Below are 22,145 nucleotides of genomic sequence, written 5' to 3' on the forward strand. Positions count from 1 at the left end.
AGACGAAGGCACCTACGTCTTAGAATAATAACTAGTTGAACTAGTAAATTATACATCCAAATTTACATTTAATGGGTTGAGTCATAACAATAGAAAACTTTATTGTCACAAACATTTTTTAAAAGCCTATGAATATACATGCTGGTAAGCTATTAAATAATAAAGAATAGTAGTTGAAGCTGATTTCCAAGGTAGTATGGGCCCACTGAAAATCAGTGTTGCTGTGATCAGCAATTTGAAATTGGACTTTTTTTGAAGGTTGTATTTTTTGTGTTTGTACGTAATTTGCGTAAGCAACAGTGTTTAAATATTTTATTTACATTAAATTTTAAACATATATTATCAGATAACGTATATGTTTTACTTAAATAAATTATAAATAACGTATTTACTTACGAAGCGTTATTTAATACGTTACAAAAAACAAAAGAGGAAGACAATTTAGAAGGTGGAGACACCAGATTTAGGAAACAGGTCATGGCAGTAAGCCGGCTTATATTAATATTAAATGTATATACGAAGCGTCATTCTCCTTACGACAACGATATATAACACTTTTGCTCAATGTATGTTGAAGTTTTCATCTTCGTTGAAAATATAAAAAATTCTTTGGTATCGTAACTTATTACCAAAACGTGAGTATGAAAATTCTTGACCCAAATGTGTGATTGTTTTTATGATTTGAGTAGTTTAATGTACAAAATCAAGGTCCACAATTCTTATGAATTATAATATTGTTAATATTATTAATATTAACATTATTAATATTGTTTATATTAATAATGTTAATTTAATATAATTCTACAAATATATCTATGTAACTCTTATATAATACCTATTTAATGGTGTCATTTAGGCCTAAATAGTGTAATGCGTGTCTGTTTGAGTTATTCCCTAAATTGCCGAACGCCCCACTTCGGTAAGGACTTCTTTTGACCGTCTAATAATTATTGCTAAATTAGCCTTAGGCCCTGTTTCACAATGTATGGATAAAGTGCCAAATAGCTATGCAACACATAAATTATTCGAAAGATAAAAGTTTCGAATAAGATACTTCGCATTTCATGACGTATAGCGCTATCTGTCAGTCGTGAAACGCAAAAATAATGTTTATCCTACCAGTACTACCCAGTAACAAATGGCTTATTTGGAACTTATCCGGACATTGTGAAACAGGCCCTAAGTATCATTATCTCATGGCATATCTATTACCTTACCATGTAACTAGGATAAGAAACTGACAATACTGTAAAATATTTTTTGTTTGAAAAGGCAATTCATATTAAGTAATAATATTCTTTGCTAAGGTTATTGACCTTAACCTTCGATATTGTTAATTCCTTATGTGTATTAAAAGGCATCAACGTTATATAACACCATCATATGTAAAGTGTTAAATGCTCACACACGTACCTATGTGGGTCAATAACGCATGAGACAAGTTTTTCTTCAATCGCTCACGACTTTCATTTTTATTTCAGCACCGTTATAAGGAATGTTTATGGATGATACTTGCTTTATGATGATAATTTATTAAATTAAAAATAATTTGTTCCAAGTTCAAATCAGGTTCTACTTATATAGAAACTAAATAAATAATTCAGTCACTCCTACTTGTGAATTGACTTTTCGTTTTTTCTCTTGAATCTCTTTTTATACCTGTGTCTTTACATAATGGAACATCAAGCCTAACTTATGACAAAAATTATAAAAGGCTGACCTATGTAACATAGGAAAGTGTCTAACAAAACTACTTACAAGCTATTAAGACACTCTGTTCCATAAATCTTGCCCGTGAAGTGAAGAATACGTCATAACATTTCACGCTTTTTTGCTTCTGATAATGAGACTGAACCTTTCGTCTTCGAGAGTTGTATTTTATATAACTTGGGGTAGGAGGCTTACCTCTTGTTAAGTGATAGACGCCGGCAATAGACATTGATATATTCTTTTCTTGAAGGACCCTAAGTCGAATTGGTTTGAACATATTTCGATTGGAAGCTGGTTCCATGTAGTGGTGGTGCGTTGTTCTGCTACGACGTCCGATTATGAAACTTACCTGCAGGTATTAATCCGAACAACTCCTCTGAACACTCTCTGTCATACACTTCTAGACAAAGCCAAGGATCAAGCCGCTTAGAAAGTGACTAGTCAACAACGATTTTATTATAGTCTTATAAAATAGAAAACGATTTTAAATTTTCCACTGCCAATTAAATACGGCAATCCTAATATCTCAGCCGAATTTCTTCCTTCCTTATATGTGCGTGCCTTGCATTTCCGACCAAACACGATTCTATTACGAGTATAATGAATATTTATTGATCAATTAAGTTAAATGGTGTAAGAAAGGTATTATGTAAGTTAATTAATCGAAGGAAATGCAAGTGATGACGTATTTTATTGGAATCATGTATAGCTTATCTATACTAATATCCTAATGATAAAAGGATGATAGAATAACTTTATTTCTCATATGAATTATGTACAAAAAATTTTTTTAATTTGGATGGATGGATTTTGAAAAGATAAAAACTTGACCGATTAAAAAATTTTAATAAGATTGACATGATCACTGATTAGCATATGCCATAATATGCTATTGATCCGGGACAGGTTGCTCTATATATGTACATATTACTGTATTCTCATAAACCCGCAACAACTGTAGATTTGATGATTTCAAAATTTACTATAGTTTTCGATAAATCAAGTTCATAAAAATTAAATAATTTGTGTTTGATACTTTTATTAGATTTTATATTCAAGCAGTCTTCTGTGCCGGACCACCTAAGTAGCGATACTGATTATAAGTGTTCAATAATCACTCATAGATTATTTTTTACTTCCTGATTTTCAATGACGTTTAAAATTAATTTCGATTCACATTCCAACATTAACTTTAAAATCTTTCTACGTGTGCATTACTCAATTTTTAATTACAATAAATTCCATATTGACGTAACAATGATTACTTCATAAGTTATGCAGTATCATTTTATTGCTGAGCGTTGAGTTAAAATTATTCCGCGTTTGCCAATTTTGTCCAGTAACTGTATAAATGTATCATAATAATACAATAGAGCAAGGCATTTCATTTATTTATTGGTCAGCTAATAGGGGTATAAAACAAGTCAATATCTTGCTTATAAATACACCATAAAACGAATACAGCTTGTATAATAATAAAAAATATATGTGAAACGGAAATCAAGCTTTGTTTAAAAACACAAAAAAAAGAAATATACGCTAATTTAATTTCGGAAACTAAAACGATAATGACGAAACTGCGACCAGGAAGAAGGATCAGATTCCCATCTTGTGTTTATTAACAACTAGCGACCCGCCCCGGCTTCGCACGGGTGCAATGCTGATACTAAATACACTACAGAAAATCTGTGAATGTTGTATATAAAAATGTGGGTTATCCATAAGAGATACATATATAGAGACATACCATCACGGACTTTTCTGTAGACCTTTTCAATGTGTACAATACTTAGATTATTTTGATAAAACTCGTAGGGTTCAGCCTGCGTTTGCAATGTAAGCGGAAAAAATGTAATTATTTACGACATCACATAAGAAACCTCAAAAATAACAGTACTTCTCCACTATTTAATGGATGTTATTATACATATAAACCTTCCTCTTGAATCACTCTATCAAAAAAAACCGCATCAAAATCCGTTGCGTAGTTTCAAAGATTTAAGCATACAAAGGGACATAGGGACAGAGAAAGCGACTTTGTTTTATACTATGTAGTGATTCTACATACGCATAGTTGGAGCGTGGTCATAGTAGCGGGCATCGCCGTCCAGTTGGATGCGTGCGAGCGTCTCGTTTATTTTTTTAAACCATTGCCATCCCCAGTTCTCGCATCCGAGTAATCGGCACCCAATGTGCTATATGCCGACAACTTTCAGTTTGAATTGGGACTTCTCAAACACCACCTATTTGTTATTTTCTATCATTTATTCCTAGCTTATCGCTCCCGAAACCCCCCGTATACTAAATTTCATCAAAATCGTTGGAGCCGATCCCGAGATTCCAATTATATATATATATATATATATACAAGAATTTATGGGAATTTTATCACGTCGGAAAAAAATCACGTCGGGGTCACCATGTTCTATATTTTTATAAATCACAACCCATTTTTATCTTTGTTAAATTAATATATTTCTTCACAAACAACGGTAATTAATTTATATTCTTATAGAAAGGCTCATAGGAAAAAATACATGCTCACTCGTCTTAAAAGTCTGTTCTGAGTTACGTCTGTTTTATTCTTTTCTTAGTGTCCTGTATTTATGTTGTCACATACATCAAAATCGTATAGAAAATACTACACCAAACAGTATGTACATTTTTAGTGCGTATCTAAGATACGCTACAAATTGCTTGTTTAAAGATATAAGATTATTGATAGAAGTCAACAATGACCAATCCTGCTTTGATAGCGGTATTGTGACGTGTCTAAAAGTATTTGAAAATATGGCCTAAAATAACAATTCAATATTTTGGAACAGCTTTTCATTTAACATAATTCTATTATGTTTACAATTTAATGTAATAAATAAATAAATCATCGAATTCAAATTTGATGATTTATTTATGTTGCCACAGTATTAATAGTTGTGATAACGGAAATTGTTCGAAATTACATCAAAACAATGTAGGCAACATTAGGAGAAATCAAATCATTATATAAAATACTGAAATTACGAGAAAGCAATGTCAACTTGACAATTTCTCGTACGTGGTAATTCTACGCATCAACCTGGAACTAATTTTGTCACGATTCAAAGGTATATGAATGAAAATGTACAATGACATGTACTTTCATGTAAAACGTGGAAAATTGCTTCTTTTTTTTTAATTCTAAAATTTAATAAAATGCGACAAATACAAGGTTTAATATATAGGTAATTTATTAAGTAGGGCACAACACTTAGAAAAAAACATATCGCTAATAATTATTTAATTATAAGATATATTTGCCGACTGTCACGCATTGGGGAAAATAACAGTATTGCAATACAGGAAGGTTTTGTTTACAGATGACCGTGTTGATGAGATCAATTTTAGCAATCACCTTCATTTTAAAGGGCGCAATTTTATTTGTTTTAAATAAGATAAAATAGTAACACACTTTAAGAGGCTTAGGATACTCTAAAACCTGAAATTGTGCGTTCGAATCACGATTTTGAAGAAATATTTCATTGTATGCGCGCAATTAAGTTACCTCCTATGGTGAAGTATTATCGTCAAGAAACCAGCGTGGATTAATCTCAAAAATCTACGACTTGCGTCAGTCACAGGTGGCTGATACTTATTTGTCCATTAACATTAAAATTGTTCAATGAAGCGTACATAATCTGCGGCCAAGGGCCATTACGGTTGTACCGCTACTGGATTACTATTAATAAAAATTGTAAATTCTTAACTTAATAACTGGTAAGAAACATTGCCACATAAAGGCATAAAGAAGTTATTTTATTGACAAAGACATACATATTAAAATTAGCGATTACAAATCGCACGTTTCCTCTCAGTCACATCCTGTGAACGACATTCCTGATCAATGAGTATTTACGAAACCTCTGATTAATTCTGAGACACTGAACAATGTTAGCAAACAACAGCCGTTTACTTCTTAACCGATGTTTATAATTATTAGTAAATACAAAAAAAATATACTCACAAATTTGTACAAAAAAATAGATAGGGTCCATTTCACAATGTCCGCATAAACTTTGGAACTCAAATAAGCTATTTGTTACTTATTGATAGGATAAACAGTATTTTTGCGTTTCACGACTGTCAGATAGCGCTATTCGTCATGAACCGCGAAGTATTTTTTTTTAACTTTTATCTTTCGATTAATTTATGTTGTATAGCTATTTGGTACTTTATCCATACATTGTGAAACAGGCCCTAAATGTCTCAACCACTTATAGACAAGCATAGAAAAAAAAATATAAAACCTATGGTCGATTCCAAAGTTTGAGGGGAGTAGCTATTGATATCCAAACCTAGTTCGTTCTTCTAAAAGAAGGTACAAATGGGATAATGGGATGTCTGGTATACTTAGAGCGTACACGAAATTTAAAATTAGTTCAAAAAATAATGTGTGATTACGATCAATTTTGTTAAAAATACGTTTAAAATCAAATTTAATATGTAGCTAGACAATAAAACAGACCATATTTATAAACTCGGAGATTCTGGATTTTTTTTTTCGTATGGAACGCGGCATATTATACGTGTAGAGGGATTGATGCCTTTCTATTTTATTAGGTTGAAACAATTATTAAAGTAGAATTTTCTTAAATAAAACTTTGACGAATATCAAAAGAAATATTACATAAGCACTCGAATATTTTACAATAATAAATTAAAAATTGTATAAATACCGTCCCATGACGGTATTTATACAATTTTACACCTTCAATGCCATCATTGAAGGTGTAAAAAATCGATAAAACACTGTTATCCTTGAAATGTGTGAACATTATAATAGCATGTATGTAAATGTGTAGGAAAGTGAAAATGCATACTGATAATATTTGCGCCGCTATAGCTAAGTTACTGACTAGTTTTACTTTCAAATTACAGTATGTGTAGATAAAAAAATATTTTCATAAGTTAATAAATGCTTCTTAGTATAGAATAGTTTGTGTAAATAAACTATAATTAAAAAAAGTTAAATCAAAAAAAAAATAATAAAGTAAGGTAAGAGATTGATTTTAAGGAATTTGAGTTAAGTTTTTTAGCAAAGGTCTGGTCGAAAAACCGCCATTCGTGTATGTACTGTGCCACTCTCTGCAACATCTAAATTTTGATCTATTATCTTCTAAATTATCTGTTTATTGTACCTTGTGCACCAGTTTAGTACTTCCTTGTTGCTGCTTGCTGGTGATGTTAAAGTGTTATTATTTTATGCAAACGGTTTCTACTTTGCGATAAAGCCTAAACCTAACATAATGACTATGAGTATGATACTACTCGGAAATGTAAAACTACAATATTTCTATCCCATATTGTATTTTTACAGACTTACCTAGGAAGTCGTTGTGTTACGATTCACTTTCTTATACATATTGGTCTCGCAACACAACTTACGAAAAACCTGTAATCTATTGGAATAGTTACACCTAAATTCAAATTGAAAAATCTCACCTTTAGACAAAACATACTTATAAAGTAGAGTAGTGAAGTCTCGTTAGTGATTGATTCATTATGAGTAAGATCGTTAGAATGTCGTACAATCATTAAATCATTTATTTTATATTTATAAAACTCTTTGATACGTAGTCCATGATATAAAATGTCTAAGCATAGTTAAGTGTAAAATCATGACAGGATTAACTGATTACTAAGCGGAATACTTTACAGATAAATATTAACACCAGGATATATATATATAGTCGCTGTATTGCTATATTTATTCGTTAACTGAGAAAAGCACTAGCTCTGGGGATGACCCCGATACTACCAGGTGCCAACGTAAATCTTTGATTAGCACATGTACACTACACCGCCCCGCTTTTTTTAGCATGAATACTCCTTGTATTTGATATTATCAAGATTTTCACAATCCTCTAAAAATTAATTAAAGTTTTAACCTACGTTTTTTTCGCAATATACTCACGTTTCTACCACTGTAATTTATACATTATCGAGGTCAAGATAATACAGAATTTTTATAAATTATACGAAGTTAACAAAAGGAAATGCGAAGTTGATTAATACTTACAATCCCACTTATTTGTCACTTTGAACTCGTAATGATATTATTTTAAAATTTAGATTAGATGTTGGGTAATGTAACTTTATTACCACCAGGGACCTATACTTAATCCTCTGCTACTGCGTTGACTGAGTGTGATTCTTAGTCTCAAAGACAAGAGAACGTTAGAATGAAGAACTTACATTCGAAATTTGAAAATTTCAGTTTTACTTTATCGTTCACATCAATTTTTTTAGTCTGTGGTTTACATTGGCTAAGGTGCATGTACAACCGCAAGGAATTGTAATTCGAAATGCACTTTCAAGTTCAAGTACCGAGGTGCGAATTCTCGTCGTGTGCGACATGACACAAAAGTATATGGTATGAATAAATACAACTTAACTAACTAATACACATCATATTTGTAGTAATGAGTTCATAATAAATAAAATAAATATATCGGCATTGAAAAGTAGTTTCAAATCTGGGCCTCTGAGTTCCGTGAGTAGTAAGCCTCAGTCACCTATGCATTACAAACGCCGTCGATGTTTGGGATCTAGCCGGTTTCTTGACGATTTTTATTTATTTATTTATCCTTTATCGCCTTATACAAAGACACACATGATTTTTCTCCTTTACCGATCAAGCACATGTTAAATACGCACATTAATTCCATTGTTTTTGAAGGTCCATTGTTTCATAGCCGGGGTTGAACCTACGACCTCAATGATAAGCATTCCAGCCTAACACTGCTCATTATTTAATCTAAAATGAAAATATAGCAGTAGCATTTCTACTAAGTATTATCATCATAATTTATTTATTTTAGCCTTAATGATAATATAAACTGCTAATATTGCCTATATTATATCTTATAATTTCAGTAGGTATAATAAAAGTAATGCTCATTTTGAATCTTCTTCTTCTTCATTTTTTTAAATTTATGAAAGTAACAAATTACCAGAGACAAGATTTCAATCAATCGTCCCTTGATTTCTTTAGTTGACTTGCCAAAAGTCGGGTCATACCTGACATTTTTATTGTACCATAACTTACAATACCCTAGTTCACTGAACTTAAGGCGCCGGCTGATGTAAAAATAGAGCCTGCGCCTTACGGCCTGCGTATGCGCATTCCTTTATAATCGGGAATGCGAGAAGATTTATGGATCTTATCGACTATTCTGAATTATTTACATTGTTGTTAAATAAATATTGTAAAACTGACATCCACACATCAATTTTGCAAACAAAACTCTTCATCCCACTCTAGCCATCGACAAGTAATTACAAATTCATAATCAATTATACATGGGAATGTAGATAATTCTCAACAATGTTTATTTCGTAATCGTGTAGTACATATCGTATTGTCATTACTTAATTATTTCGTAATAACTTAGTTATTAATTTAATATATTTATTTTACCAGTATTGGCACAGTGCAGCTAACTCTGAGGCCTTTGCTATTTCTTCCTAATTTCTTGCTATGGTCACAATTGTAAAACCTTATAAAACTGTAATATCAGGCACGAATAGGTTTTTGTTTTATAGAACAGAAGGCAAACTGGTAGCAGGCTGACATACAGTTAAGAGGACTCACGAATGCGTTGCCGGCCTTTTATGAATTGGTACGCTCTTGTCTTGAATGACCCTGATTATAGGCAACAGCCTTTTTGCCTCCTCCATCTTCCTCCAGTACTCTTTGCACTGGCCACTCTGCATACACTCTGATCCAAGTTCCTTAACGATGTCATCAGTCCACCTAGTCGGTGGGTGGCCGCTGTCTTTTGTTCTGCCGAGGGGTCCATTCAAGAACGTGCAGATCCATCTATGTACTTACCTGTTTAAAAAGATGACCATCAAATAGATACAGAAGTCTAAAGCCAATACCTAGAGGTGGTAGCACTACTGGTTATGTATTATAATGAAGGAACGATTTGTTACTTCCTAGTGTGTTCGTAAGTTCGGGCATGCACCATGCCCCTTTAAAATCCTTAATGTTTAAATATTTAATAGTCACTAAGTCAACTAAAAAAAGCCAGTTTGGGACATGCACCAACCAACCTTCCAGTGAAGTTTTTCCGAACAAAATCGCCTAAGGATCCTTCAAGAGAAGTACCAATTAGTAAAAAGCCGGCACTCGCGACATTTAGAGTGTCCATGGGCGGTGTCACTTAACATCTATATAAAAAAAACTCGTACATATAAAACAACGAGTCATATTCTAATGATATAAAAACTTGTCAACTTGTGTAATGACCGGTTAACATATAACCGGAATAATTATTGCAAATTAGGTGAGGGTCTGCAAGTGACTTCCAATATTTGTATGCACATGGTCTGAATTAAAAACTGGTTTTTGGTTACCGTATGGAACATATTGTGTTTATGTTATAATGAATTTTATTAACATGAGAAACTTTATGTATGTCGCAGTAAAGAAGTTAAATCAGAGAGTTTATTGAATCTCTAGACTATGAAAGAGTTAAGTTTCAATATCAATCTTTAATTAACTTAACTAGTTAATTAAAGATCGATATTCCATCAAGTCGCTAGTATTTTGATTTAAATAAAGCAGCGTCAAAAACGTTTAACTATCTGTCTGTTTTCTGACAACATATTTAACAGCGCTCAAGACAAAATTGTGACTTTGTAACGAGACGAATTTGATTGATACGTTATGGTCCTCGGTGGAATCAACTTGGCCTCCGTGATCTTGCCATCAATCCTATTACCAGTTCATCAAGACTCCAAATTCAAAGTGTAACTATGGCGAGCACTCTTTTGTACCAGAGACAGATGTGTTGGTTGCAAGTCCAAAGGCGTATCACAAATTATGAACGCTTACCAATTAAGCGGTCGCTTGTGATCTAAGCCGTATCCAGTTCAACGACTCATCAACTAGTTGATCGACGCGACATCTATATTGAAAGAGTATCGGTGTAAATTAAATATATACATGGTTGACTGAGTTGAGAAGTTTATATAAGAAATTATAATATTAAAAATGGTTATAATAATAAATTGGTGTAGTTTATTACTATGCGACTTTTCTAGTCTTGCTTTGTATCATACAAATCGTCTTAATAAGGCAGTGTTTATTGCATTATGCAATAAGAGAAACTTAGCATACAAATCTCACCTTTATTTCTCATTTTATTGACGAGTTCGCTGACGTAGGGTTGACATATTTTGACAGAATACTATTTTATATATATAAAGTAAACTTGACTTATTTTGAAAAGGGCCTCTTCAAATAAACTGAAATACAAAGTAAATTTTGTTAATAATGATCCAATAATATCATTGCTTTATATCAAAAAGTTTTTACTCTTCTTAAAATAAAAATCAGATTGAGATTAAAATTAAATTGTAAAAAAAGTAAAAATCATAACATCTATATTTCATTTAATACTTTGCAAGACGAATCTAAATATGGTGTAACAACCAACAACAAAAGAGGATATCATGATGTATGCACTCAAATAAAAAATAAAAAAAATGTATTTTTTTTATCAGAATGATATACACTTAATCTATTCCATTCTCGCTCGCTAGAATATTTATAATTGATACATATAATTTAATTCTCCGCTTCAATAGACAACCCTAGAAGGCATTCACCTACATTGATGATTTCATTTCTACAGTGACATGATCATGGGATATTTGCCATAGACAATGAACGCGTCTCACACACTTGATCTTATTTTGTAAAAATGTCTAGTTCAAGGTGATTTACGCTGTCATATTTTTATTCTATTATTTGTACGTGGAATTTATTTAATACATTTTTCAGAATTTAACATAAAAGCTTTTGAGTCGTAGGTAAGGTTTTTTATGGAATTCCATATGATCTCTATTATCTGGTATTTGCACACATAACACAATAGAACACAAGATAATTTATAATAAATACTTAGTGTTAGAAACTAGTAATTTTGTAAAATAATCAACACTTATAAACAAAGGTTTTATTAAATTTACGTTAATATTTTTCTTATGACAACAAAATTGAACAAAAATGACTGTTGATTTAATTTATGTAATGTTCAACAACAGTGAAATTAACAATAGGTCACAGACAAATTGTGCTGTTGACATATCCGATTATCCAGACGACATTTCACCATGCTTTGTAATTGAACTGATTCTATTCAGGCCATAGTTTATAGAACTTTATTAAAATTATGGCAAACGTCTTTTGTTTGATGTCCCGTCTCTTCCCGATTTTTATTATGATATAACTAGGATACAATATTTGATACAGCAGAATCCAAACGTAAGCTGTGTATAAAAAATTAATAGTACACTAATAATATAAAGAGGAAAAATTTGTTTGTTTGCATTAAATATGCTCCAAAACTACACGACTGATTTGGAAAATTCTTTTACTATTTGAACCGTACGTTATCCCTGATGATGATGCTTTAGAAGTCATAAATGTTAGTAAAGAAATTACGATGGGTATGACACACCACTAAAAATTCCAAAATCATTTACTGCGGAAACTATTGAGCAAAGTGTCTTACTGTTTTATAGAACACAAATGTACAAAAACATCCGCGATACCATATGTCTAAAAAAATATTCTTTTCTGAATTAAAAATTTACTTACCGTCATATATATATATATACATAGATAGATATAGAACATTTAGAAAGGAATTAATGCGGGGAGCACGGCTACTCATAAATATGAATCGAATATATGTTTAGCCCCTAGGCCAATTTTCCTTAAAGTTGGCCTGGCGTTTACTCGCTGTATTGCGATACTATTAACATTATGAGGGTTAATTATTACACGCTTAAACAATTCGAAAACGCAATTTTATAAGAGTTAGTTATAATTATAACTAAAAAACACTGTATTAACAACAACAAGAGTTTCAACTTATTTATAATAACGGCTAACTACAGCTAATTTACTTAAATTCATTTGTTTATTTGGCTAGTAACTAACAAAATCTTTGATTGTTGCAGATGCTATAGATTTCGAAGAGTGGAAAATGAAGATTCCAAAATCCTTCAACCAGCTGTTGGGATGACAAAGGTAAATTAAATAAATTTTAAAGCTTTTAATAGAAGATTCGGATATAATAATATTGCAATATCTGAAATATTAACAAGTATTTAATGAAATATTAGCACGAACAACAGACTATATAATATAAGGCGGTATCACTTATCATCAGGTGAGCCTCCTGCCCGTTTGCTCTATAAAAAAAATTAATGACTCCAGCTAATTAATTAGTCGTAGTTCTAGAAACCAGTCTCTCAAAATCCAGCTGTACCTAGAATTTATTATTTACAATCTGAATATATTGTATTGCCTAGCCTCTTACATTGAAAATATACACAATTGTATCTCAAACTGTTTATATATAACTTATAAAAATAAAGTAAAATGAATCTTTCGCGTGAATCTAGACGCACTATACATTTATCATGTATTGTGTTTGATTTATGAGGCTAACAAATATAAGTAAAGTTAATGTGTAATTTAAAAACATTGTTCTCAGTGAGAAAAAATGTCGCAAACACTGGGTATGGGTGGGGAGAGGCGGTATTCGGTGCCTTCCAACCCAATGCTGCACGACCCTCGCGGCATGCACTCAGAGGACTTGCACGCCTGGTCTATTTACAGGTATGTTCGTCAATAAGGACTTTCCTAGACTTTCGACGTCACACGATATTTTATGTAAAAAGAATCTTGCAGGTCTGAGACGCAGATGTTCTTTATCTGTTTCGAGATTTATAGGCAAGTAGCAAGGCAGGTTATCAACCTTCTGTGTCCACGCTGTAGATTTTTTGAAGGGATGCAAGAAACCGTTTTTCACGATGTTTTCCTTGACCTTAAGTGGAGGAGTGCTGAATACGCACATAGACAGAGTCCATTGGTGCACAACGGGTTTTCGAATCTACAACCTCTGGGGGATGAGAGTCGCACCCCAACACTAGTCTTAGCAAGGATGGTTTAGTCAGATGTATTTTGTTTGTCACAGCGTGTCACTGCCGGGATCCACCGAATTTAGGTTAATCTCTCAAACCACCGTGTCTAAAGTGTTTTTATAACAACATTGAGTTATAACATTAATGTTTCCTATCCCTCTAAAAACACATTAATTTACAATTAATTCTTTAAAGACTATATGAGTCATATTAGTCTTATTCATTGAATAAATAATATTTTTCAGGCAAAACCTAAATTCCGACTTTACGGATAGCGCCCTCGGTAGCACGGACAAAAGTCCGCTACCATATGGAAATTTTCAGCTTCGTGATACCACTGTGCAGTCAATATTGTCCCACCCAAGATATGGACCAAAGTAAGCGAATTCTTTACTATTAATTTGGGTGAAATTGGTGGCCGTATCTAAAAAATCTCTTCCAGGAAACCAGTGTGCCATTTTATTATTATTATTGTAATCTAAATACGTGCTAATACAATAGTGCAATCGTGTGTTTCTCATTTAAGCTGACAAATAAATATTCAATACATAAAAATTAATAAATTGAAACTAATTTAAAAAGTTGGTCCCTGTGGCATACCTGTAATGCTGACAGTATTTCTTCGCTTTTGCGATACTTATTCGTTGAACGAGGAAAGCACCTGGGGTCACCAGTACTATACATAAACATATAAAACTTGTCCAAAATATTATTTGACTAATTGAGGCTTATAGTAGGTTTATGATAAACAAAGGCCATATTACATTGTCATATTAAAAAACAATTATAAACAAATTAATTAATGGTTTCAGATCAGCACTGGGTTCCAATATGTACACTTACCTCAAGTTCGGCCTACCGCGCGTATTCCCACCAAATCATAACGGATCGCAGCGTTCTGGAACGCCTAAGCCAAAAACATCAATTGGGAGTGGAATGAAATCTGTCCCCAGGTATAGTCCCATAGAAAAGTTGTTTTAGGACTTTCTATATAAAACATGGTTCACAAACTGTTTCCAGGAGATATCAGAGGGAGAGAGAGAGGAGAGTTATTAATGTAATAACTATGTCCAAATACTTTTCGCACAAATTCAACTTAGGCTAGCGTTGGGAAGGGCGTAATGCTTAAATGGCCGGCAAGGCCGTGAGTGGTCATGGGTGGCGGTATCACTTATCAAGTGAGCTTTGCCCGTTTGCCTTCTGTTACATAAAAAAAACTAGTAAACCAGCAACCCAGAGACAGAAATTCAAAACTGATATATATAACTCTCAATTTTAGGATCCAGAGACAAAGCAGAGGCGTGAGAGAAACGTCGTCCGGTTATGACAGTTCAGACAACGAAACCTCAACCAACTATAAATACAATCGGAAATACCGCTCGGATCCAGACTTCCGGTTACAGAATATGCAACAGTCTTATCAGGTTAGTTAATGTATTTTATTACAATTTCCACGAAACTTAAGAACTAATTAAATAAATTTCATGATTCATGACTTTTTTAATGTTTTGTTTGAGCTGAGAATTCAATAGATTTTAGGTTTCAAACACGAATTTTTAAAGGAAATGTTATTTGCAAAATTTTAAAATTACACTATTTCACAAAATTTCTCGCTTACTATAAAGACGGTCGAGGTCTATTGCAATTAACGGTCCAAGTTTCACGAAAATCGGTTTATTAAATTTATTTATTCTTAAATTTTAACAACGCACTTGTGGAGGGGACAGACAAATGTTTACTATTTAAAGTACATATTATATTTAAAATTTTGTAATCATGTATGTACACAAATTTTATAGAGATTTGAATATTTACTAAGGGTCCAAGTTTCACGATAATCAGTTTAGTAGTTTTTAAGTAATTAACATTTCTGCAAATGTTTAAAAAAATATTCAAAGCATATTTTAAGTATAATTTATTCACAGCATGCCACTGGAGTGCCATTAGTCGCGATGCACCAGGCTGGTATAAGAGAATCGCAATGGGGGACTTCGAAGCATAAATCAGTGAGTGAAGCGAACCTGCTAGGTATTGATGCGCGTACGCATCGCTCTTATACAAATAGACGGAACAGCGTCGCTGATTTTGTACCGGATAATGATCATCAGAGGTAATATTTTTTTTTGTATAAAAATGAAATTAAGAAAAAAAAATTACGATGCAAGCAATTTAAATGTTGATAATAAAATTCATTATAATTCTGATTTATTGGAGACTAATTAGTTTATAAACATAAACTGTTGTAAAATGTATCATGTATTCCACCTTTGGCTATATTCTCAGTGTATTTGTTTGTAATTATACATAATTTATGTTAGCTGTAACAGTACTAAATAAATAAATAAAAAATTAATACAATCTTGTATCTTTATCATATATAGCAAGTGAAGAACATAAATAAAACATAAGTGAAATCTTCAACACTTAAATGCCTTTATAACATTCAAATTTGTGTTTAATCAGTTAATTGAACAGTAGTAAAAGCTACCCCGCTTACTAATGGAACTGTAACTGTAACGAAAAAATCAATAAGGAATCAAAGTCAGTAAATTGGGATAATTTTTTAATACAAATTAACAAATAAATTTCTTTTTAGTAAGAAAAGAACCCATCAACATAGAAATGCATTTATAGAATAATTATTCTCTTTAACATATGTACTATATAAAAACAGAAACTATTTTTTTTAATTTTGACTTCGTAATTTTCCGTTACGTAGTGCTTCTGTGAATTACGTTTTACTGATCCCTCGATGCACACATTAGCACATACAGAAAAATTATTTTTGAGTTAATTTAATTTAAGATGCTATTCTTTCAGCTATTTGATGCCAGCCTCTCATCTGGGCGGTCGTATGTCCAAGGCCGGAAGCCATATGTCTGTAGCTCACTCCCGGAAGCATTCCACGCTTAGACCTGGCGACCACCTGGATGGCTATACCCACTCCGCGTATATATACCCTAATTATTATGTAAGTACATTTTAGTTTTATAAACCGAAAGGTTATTGTTTTATCAATGAAACAAATAATAAAATATTATAATTTAGCCTATTTGTGACCAATTGGTTGAATCAATATAAGTTAAGAAATAAGGACGTTTCCGTTTTTATTTCTCGTGAACTTAATGTTTGTTTTTTTTAATGTAATGTTCAATTTGAAAAATTAGTTCATTAACAGCCCGCATAGTCATTTGGTACTCCGATAACGTTGCCATGTTTATTATTTATAATATTCCATTGAAATGCGTTGCAGACTATTTTTATTTTAAAATAAAACATAACATCATCATATTATATATTTTTAATATTTAACATAATGTAATTTAAGTTTTTAACGTTACATAGAAATGTAATTATAAATACTCCTAAATTAAAAAAAACTTGCTTTTATAGTTTTGTCCTCTAGTAATAGCTTCATTACAATTTTAGGTAAACAGTTTAGAAATAACGTCACCTGAAAACAAATCAACCCTGCTTGTGTCAGGATTGAGTTTTGAGGTGAAGTCTGGAGAGATATTGGCGGTTTTGGCGACTTCTCAGTGCGAGGCCACTGGGCTTTTGGACGTTTTGGCTGGCGCTAGGAAGGTATGAACATTATTAAAGCACATATATATAATTAATAGCAGACTTGGCCAGGCGTTGCTATGGCTAAGGTTTTTGTAACATTACATATAAATCGTTGATACTTTTAACACAGCGCCATCTGTAAGAATTGAATCAAATAATAAACAAATAATTTGCAATAAAATAATATTGCGGCTATAATTAAAGATCTAAGCTATCCTATCTCTTAAGTTGGACCAGACTGCTCACGCTGTACCAATTTAATTTAAAATCAGTTAAGTGGTTTAGGACTCCATCGCGGACAAACATCGTGACAGGAGATTTATATATATTAAGATTAATTATTCAGGGTCGTGTTTTTATTCTCACTGTAATGTACTCTGATGATACCAAGCGTTTGTTACTATATTATTATGACATTTTGTTTCTATATGTATTAAGAAATAACAACTGAATTTCTTTTTACGCTTTATTATTTTAAATTATATAAGCATTATCTATCTTATAAAAACTATTTACAAGTGAAAACTTTGGTGCTTTCAACAAAGGTGACTGTTAATTTTCGATTGAATAAATAATAATAATTTCATTTTATTTTAATTTATTTATTTTTCTTAATTACAAATACTCTTTCAGAAACTAACGGGTGACATAGTCTTAAATGGTCAGCCGGTTGCGTCTTCAACCCTTCGCAAAGTGGCAGCATATGTCCGTAAGGACACGTCCCTATGTCCGTCTATGACCGTGGAACACACTCTACGGTTCCATGCCACTTTACGCACGCCCAGGCATAACATGAACCAGGTCAAAATGGATGATAGAGATCGGGTAAGTAATTTTACGAGAGGCATTTTTAGCAATATACAAATTTAAAATTATCAGAAGAATGTTTAATTCTTGTTACAAGTTGAAGAAATTTCATTGCTTAAAAAATAATAAATATTTTTTTCAAATAACAATAAAAGTGATTTATAAAAGAACTAGGAAATTGACGGTTCGATAGCCGATGAAATGTTAATGTTATCGGTTCAGTATAAGTATTTAAAAGCTCAAACACTGTGGTTACTTGTTTAGAGTTTAGTTCCGGATCGGAGGACCACAAAAATAACTTAATATAATTAACTAAAATTTAATGAATCTATAGTATGTACGGTTGTTCACGTACACTAACATTCTAATCATTATTATTATTATTATAAAGTCAGTTAGAGATGTTCTTAAGTCTCTAAACTTAGTTATATGTTTTGTTACCTAGTATGTTTAATGGTAGGCCAAGGTATTACTATATAACTATTAAAGTTAATCATTTCTAAAGTCATTCAAAAGCACCTACATAAATCTAGGGCTTTATTTTTTCCAGATAAACCTTCTGATCGAAGAGCTAGGATTGGAACAAGTAAGAGATACAAACGTGTCACGTCTAACTCGTTCTGAAGTCCGTCGTCTGAATGTCGCGTGTCAGCTCTTACTTGACATGGCGATATTGATTTTGGACCAACCCACCAAGGAAATGGATATATTCGATACGTTCTTCCTCGTTGAGTATTTGAGGAATTGGGCTAGTACCGGTCGTGTCGTTATTATGTCATTACACCCTCCTACGTATGAGATCTTCGCTATGTTGACTAAGGTGTGTTAAACGTTTTGTTTTTTATATGTTTAACCGTATTTGAATGTTAGTTCAATCAGCATTTTAGTGTCGTGTATAGACAAAGTACTCAATAGATAAGAGATAAATTTTTTGGAGGTAAAACTTTATGTGTTTATTTATCAAAGCAAATCGTAATGTGTTTATACATATGGGTAACAAATAACAATGCATGCCAAAATTAAAACAAAATGAGCGCTACAATTGTCCGTCTCCTGCACAGATTTAGGTGAATCCTGATTTGATTTCAGGCTTAACAATAACTATTCCGGTAGAGCTAGCTAAGCTATTGACATACAAATCGTAGTTCTAACTCGCGCTAGGCCTGCGTGTTTGTGAGTTTCGTGTTCTGCGTTTGCCCTTTATTTGCCGTCTAGGATAATTAACTTAATTGATTCAATATGTAGGTGGTGTTAATATCAGCTGGTCGCACGATGTTCAGCGGGTACAGAAGAGACATGTTGCCATATTTCGCTTCAATAGATTATCCTTGTCCTGCCTTCAAAAACCCCTCGGACTACTACTGTAAGTGTACTTTTGCCACATTCAATGTAAGAATACTATGACATAAAATTGTAATGTAAGCCTTTAAAGTAAAAATTTGAATTTGTTTAGATAAAATTGATATTCGCAAAATTTAAGACGATATGTTGAAAATATATAATAGGGACAGTAAGCTCTTCCGGAATAAAAACCTAAGTACTAAAAAACTGAATCATTAAATTGTTTTGTTATTGTTTTCCAAATATTCTCTGCAAATAAACCTTCCTCAGAGTTTATTAATTACTCAAAATTGGTCGAGCCAACTTCGAGTATTGCGCTTAGCAACATATTTGCGCATTATTTATATTGATATAGATAAATATAAATTTACTAGGATTTACTAGTCTATATATGTCTAAATAGGTGATTTATGTCAAATATTGAAACTGCCAAACTGTCTAAATAAAGTCCATACAAACATTTCTTTTTGATATTCATTTAGTTCGGTTAAATTAAATATTTATTAACTTTATTAGTTACTTATAATTTAATTGATACATTTTACGGAACATTACCTGTAAGAATACCATGCACTGAGTTTTAACCTATCTACCTTATGTTCCATAATAAACGTATTTTTTTTAATGAAAATTAAGGATGTATGTATTTTTATCATAAATATTCCAGTTACTTATATTTATGTAAACCTTGCGTGCAAAAGTATTAAACAAATCTACAAGATCTCTACGATTTCTTAATTTAATTATTATTATTTATAGTATTCCAATCTTTCAGTGGACCTCGTAACATTAGACGACCTATCGGCAGCCGCCATGCTGGAGTCATCAGGTCGGATTGAGGCTTTGGCAGGAGTGTTTGCAGGCGCTCATTCCGCCCCGGAACCACCAGCACCTGTTCCTCTGCCAGCACCGGTCTCTCGAGCCAATATTGCTGTCCAAGCATTCGCTTTACTTGAGTAAGATTTTTATTTTATATTAAAAAAACACAAACATACGATAGAAACAATCAACAGAGAGTACAGTTAACACACCACAGGAGTGATTTACGTTACAATTCATAATATAAAACACATCTTAAAAATACCAAGTTGGTACGTACAGTATATATTTGTCAAAAAATATTACCAAATAATGTCGATCTGTGCTTAAAGAAATAAAATTGTGATAAACTAATTCATCTTACTATATTATATTCTACGTAAGTTAAGCCATGAATAATACTAGGTTAAAGATTTCAGTCAACAATAATTGAACCAGTATATTATTTAATAAAACAATATTTTGTCACGTTTTTTCAGAAAAACGATGTTATATACGCAAATGACAACGTTATCTAATGTCATCACTCGAGTGCTCATTGCCGCAGTCATGTCACTCATAATTGGTACTATCTTCTGGGATCTGCCTTCTACAGATCCAAAGGTAAGAAACCTCTTCTTATCTCATCTTTCTATTGTATTCATTTCTTATCATTTCTCTTTTTTTTCGAAGTTTTTTTTAGTTTTTTTTTATTCAATTGAACTCGCAACTTATCTTTAGGATAATAAAATAAACAAGTTTTACCATAGTTAAGTTAACCCTCAAACTGTAACTCGAATTAATTCGACATTATTCTTTAATTTATAACAATAAGCTTAGTTATTATCATTCAATAAGCGAATACTGTTTTCTTTTCATTTTAAATATTTAAATTACTTTTACAGCTCACCCAAAATGACCGTGTAGGATTCCACTACGCAACAATGTGTATAGCTGCGTGGCCAATACTTCTATGGATGAGTGCTAGAGAAGCAAGTTCTATACGACGCTATGTCGAAAGAGATATTGCTGTTGGCCTGTACTCCAGGACCATGTTTATTTTATTCGATGTGGGTATAAGAATGTATAAAAATTATTATTAAATATATTTCATAACTGAAGTATCAAAAATGTAACTACGTTTTTACATAAAAAACAGTTTTTTATACATATTCTACGTTTTATGGGTGCATTGAATTAAGTAATGTTTGAACGCGGGCTGCACGGAAGGAAAGAGCGTGACTCATTGTCTCGTTACTTTTATTGTATATTTTTGTAATCAATCGTTATATTTTTAATAACTTTTCTTTACTAGTTTTTAAATTGTTATAATAACTCATAAGTTATTATAACAATTTAAAAACTATATAACTATATCAAATAATACTCACTTCAGGAAATAATTAAATAAACTTTAATAATGTGATGATTATACTTATATGTATTATTTTAACACTTTATCATAATATAATGTTATATATAATTCCTATATTAAATATCTTCTAGCCATTATGTGTGGCAGAATATGCAAAATTTAGATTGTACCACCATAATATGTTGTTACCATAGTCATTAAATTATTATTATTTGCATCCGAGTATTTAAAATAAAACCTCTATTTCTTTCGATTTTTACTAGTACTTTTTCAACTCTACGACCAGAAAACATTTATATCCTTTAAGTAAAAATAATTTTGAATTTTTCTTTCAGCAATTTCTAGAGCTCTGGTCAGCGATACTTACATGGCTGGCGTATTTGGTGCCAAGCTACGCGATGTCAGGATTGTATGCGCAAGCACCGGGCTCATTCGACGGGTTCTACGGTTATTTAGGTATTTCATTAACTCATTTATTATAAGATTACATGCATTCATTTATATGCCTATAATAAACAATATTAATAACCTTTTTCCTTATAATAAAGTTATAATTAAATGAAAT

At 31.9% G+C, this 22,145-nt stretch overlaps 1 protein-coding gene across 2 annotated transcripts in view; it reads left to right on the plus strand.

Annotated features, from left to right (window-relative positions):
* The window catches only part of LOC110997737 (ATP-binding cassette sub-family G member 8), a 44,544-nt gene that overhangs the window by 20,323 nt on the left and 2,076 nt on the right, over nt 1-22,145 (plus strand). For both annotated transcript variants that reach the window (XM_022266027.2, XM_022266028.2), the window contains exons 2-16: nt 12,724-12,793; nt 13,263-13,387; nt 13,938-14,069; nt 14,505-14,645; nt 14,972-15,116; nt 15,618-15,802; nt 16,513-16,663; nt 17,122-17,277; nt 17,893-18,084; nt 18,617-18,886; nt 19,312-19,429; nt 20,183-20,363; nt 20,706-20,829; nt 21,111-21,275; nt 21,916-22,036. In XM_022266027.2, coding sequence (XP_022121719.2) covers nt 13,272-13,387; nt 13,938-14,069; nt 14,505-14,645; nt 14,972-15,116; nt 15,618-15,802; nt 16,513-16,663; nt 17,122-17,277; nt 17,893-18,084; nt 18,617-18,886; nt 19,312-19,429; nt 20,183-20,363; nt 20,706-20,829; nt 21,111-21,275; nt 21,916-22,036 — 2,197 coding nt within the window. In that variant the 5' untranslated portion in view covers nt 12,724-12,793; nt 13,263-13,271. The remainder of the gene's footprint in view (nt 1-12,723; nt 12,794-13,262; nt 13,388-13,937; nt 14,070-14,504; nt 14,646-14,971; nt 15,117-15,617; nt 15,803-16,512; nt 16,664-17,121; nt 17,278-17,892; nt 18,085-18,616; nt 18,887-19,311; nt 19,430-20,182; nt 20,364-20,705; nt 20,830-21,110; nt 21,276-21,915; nt 22,037-22,145) is intronic.

The sequence above is a fragment of the Pieris rapae genome, chromosome 19 (assembly GCF_905147795.1).
Source record: "Pieris rapae chromosome 19, ilPieRapa1.1, whole genome shotgun sequence".
NCBI lineage: Eukaryota > Metazoa > Arthropoda > Insecta > Lepidoptera > Pieridae > Pieris > Pieris rapae.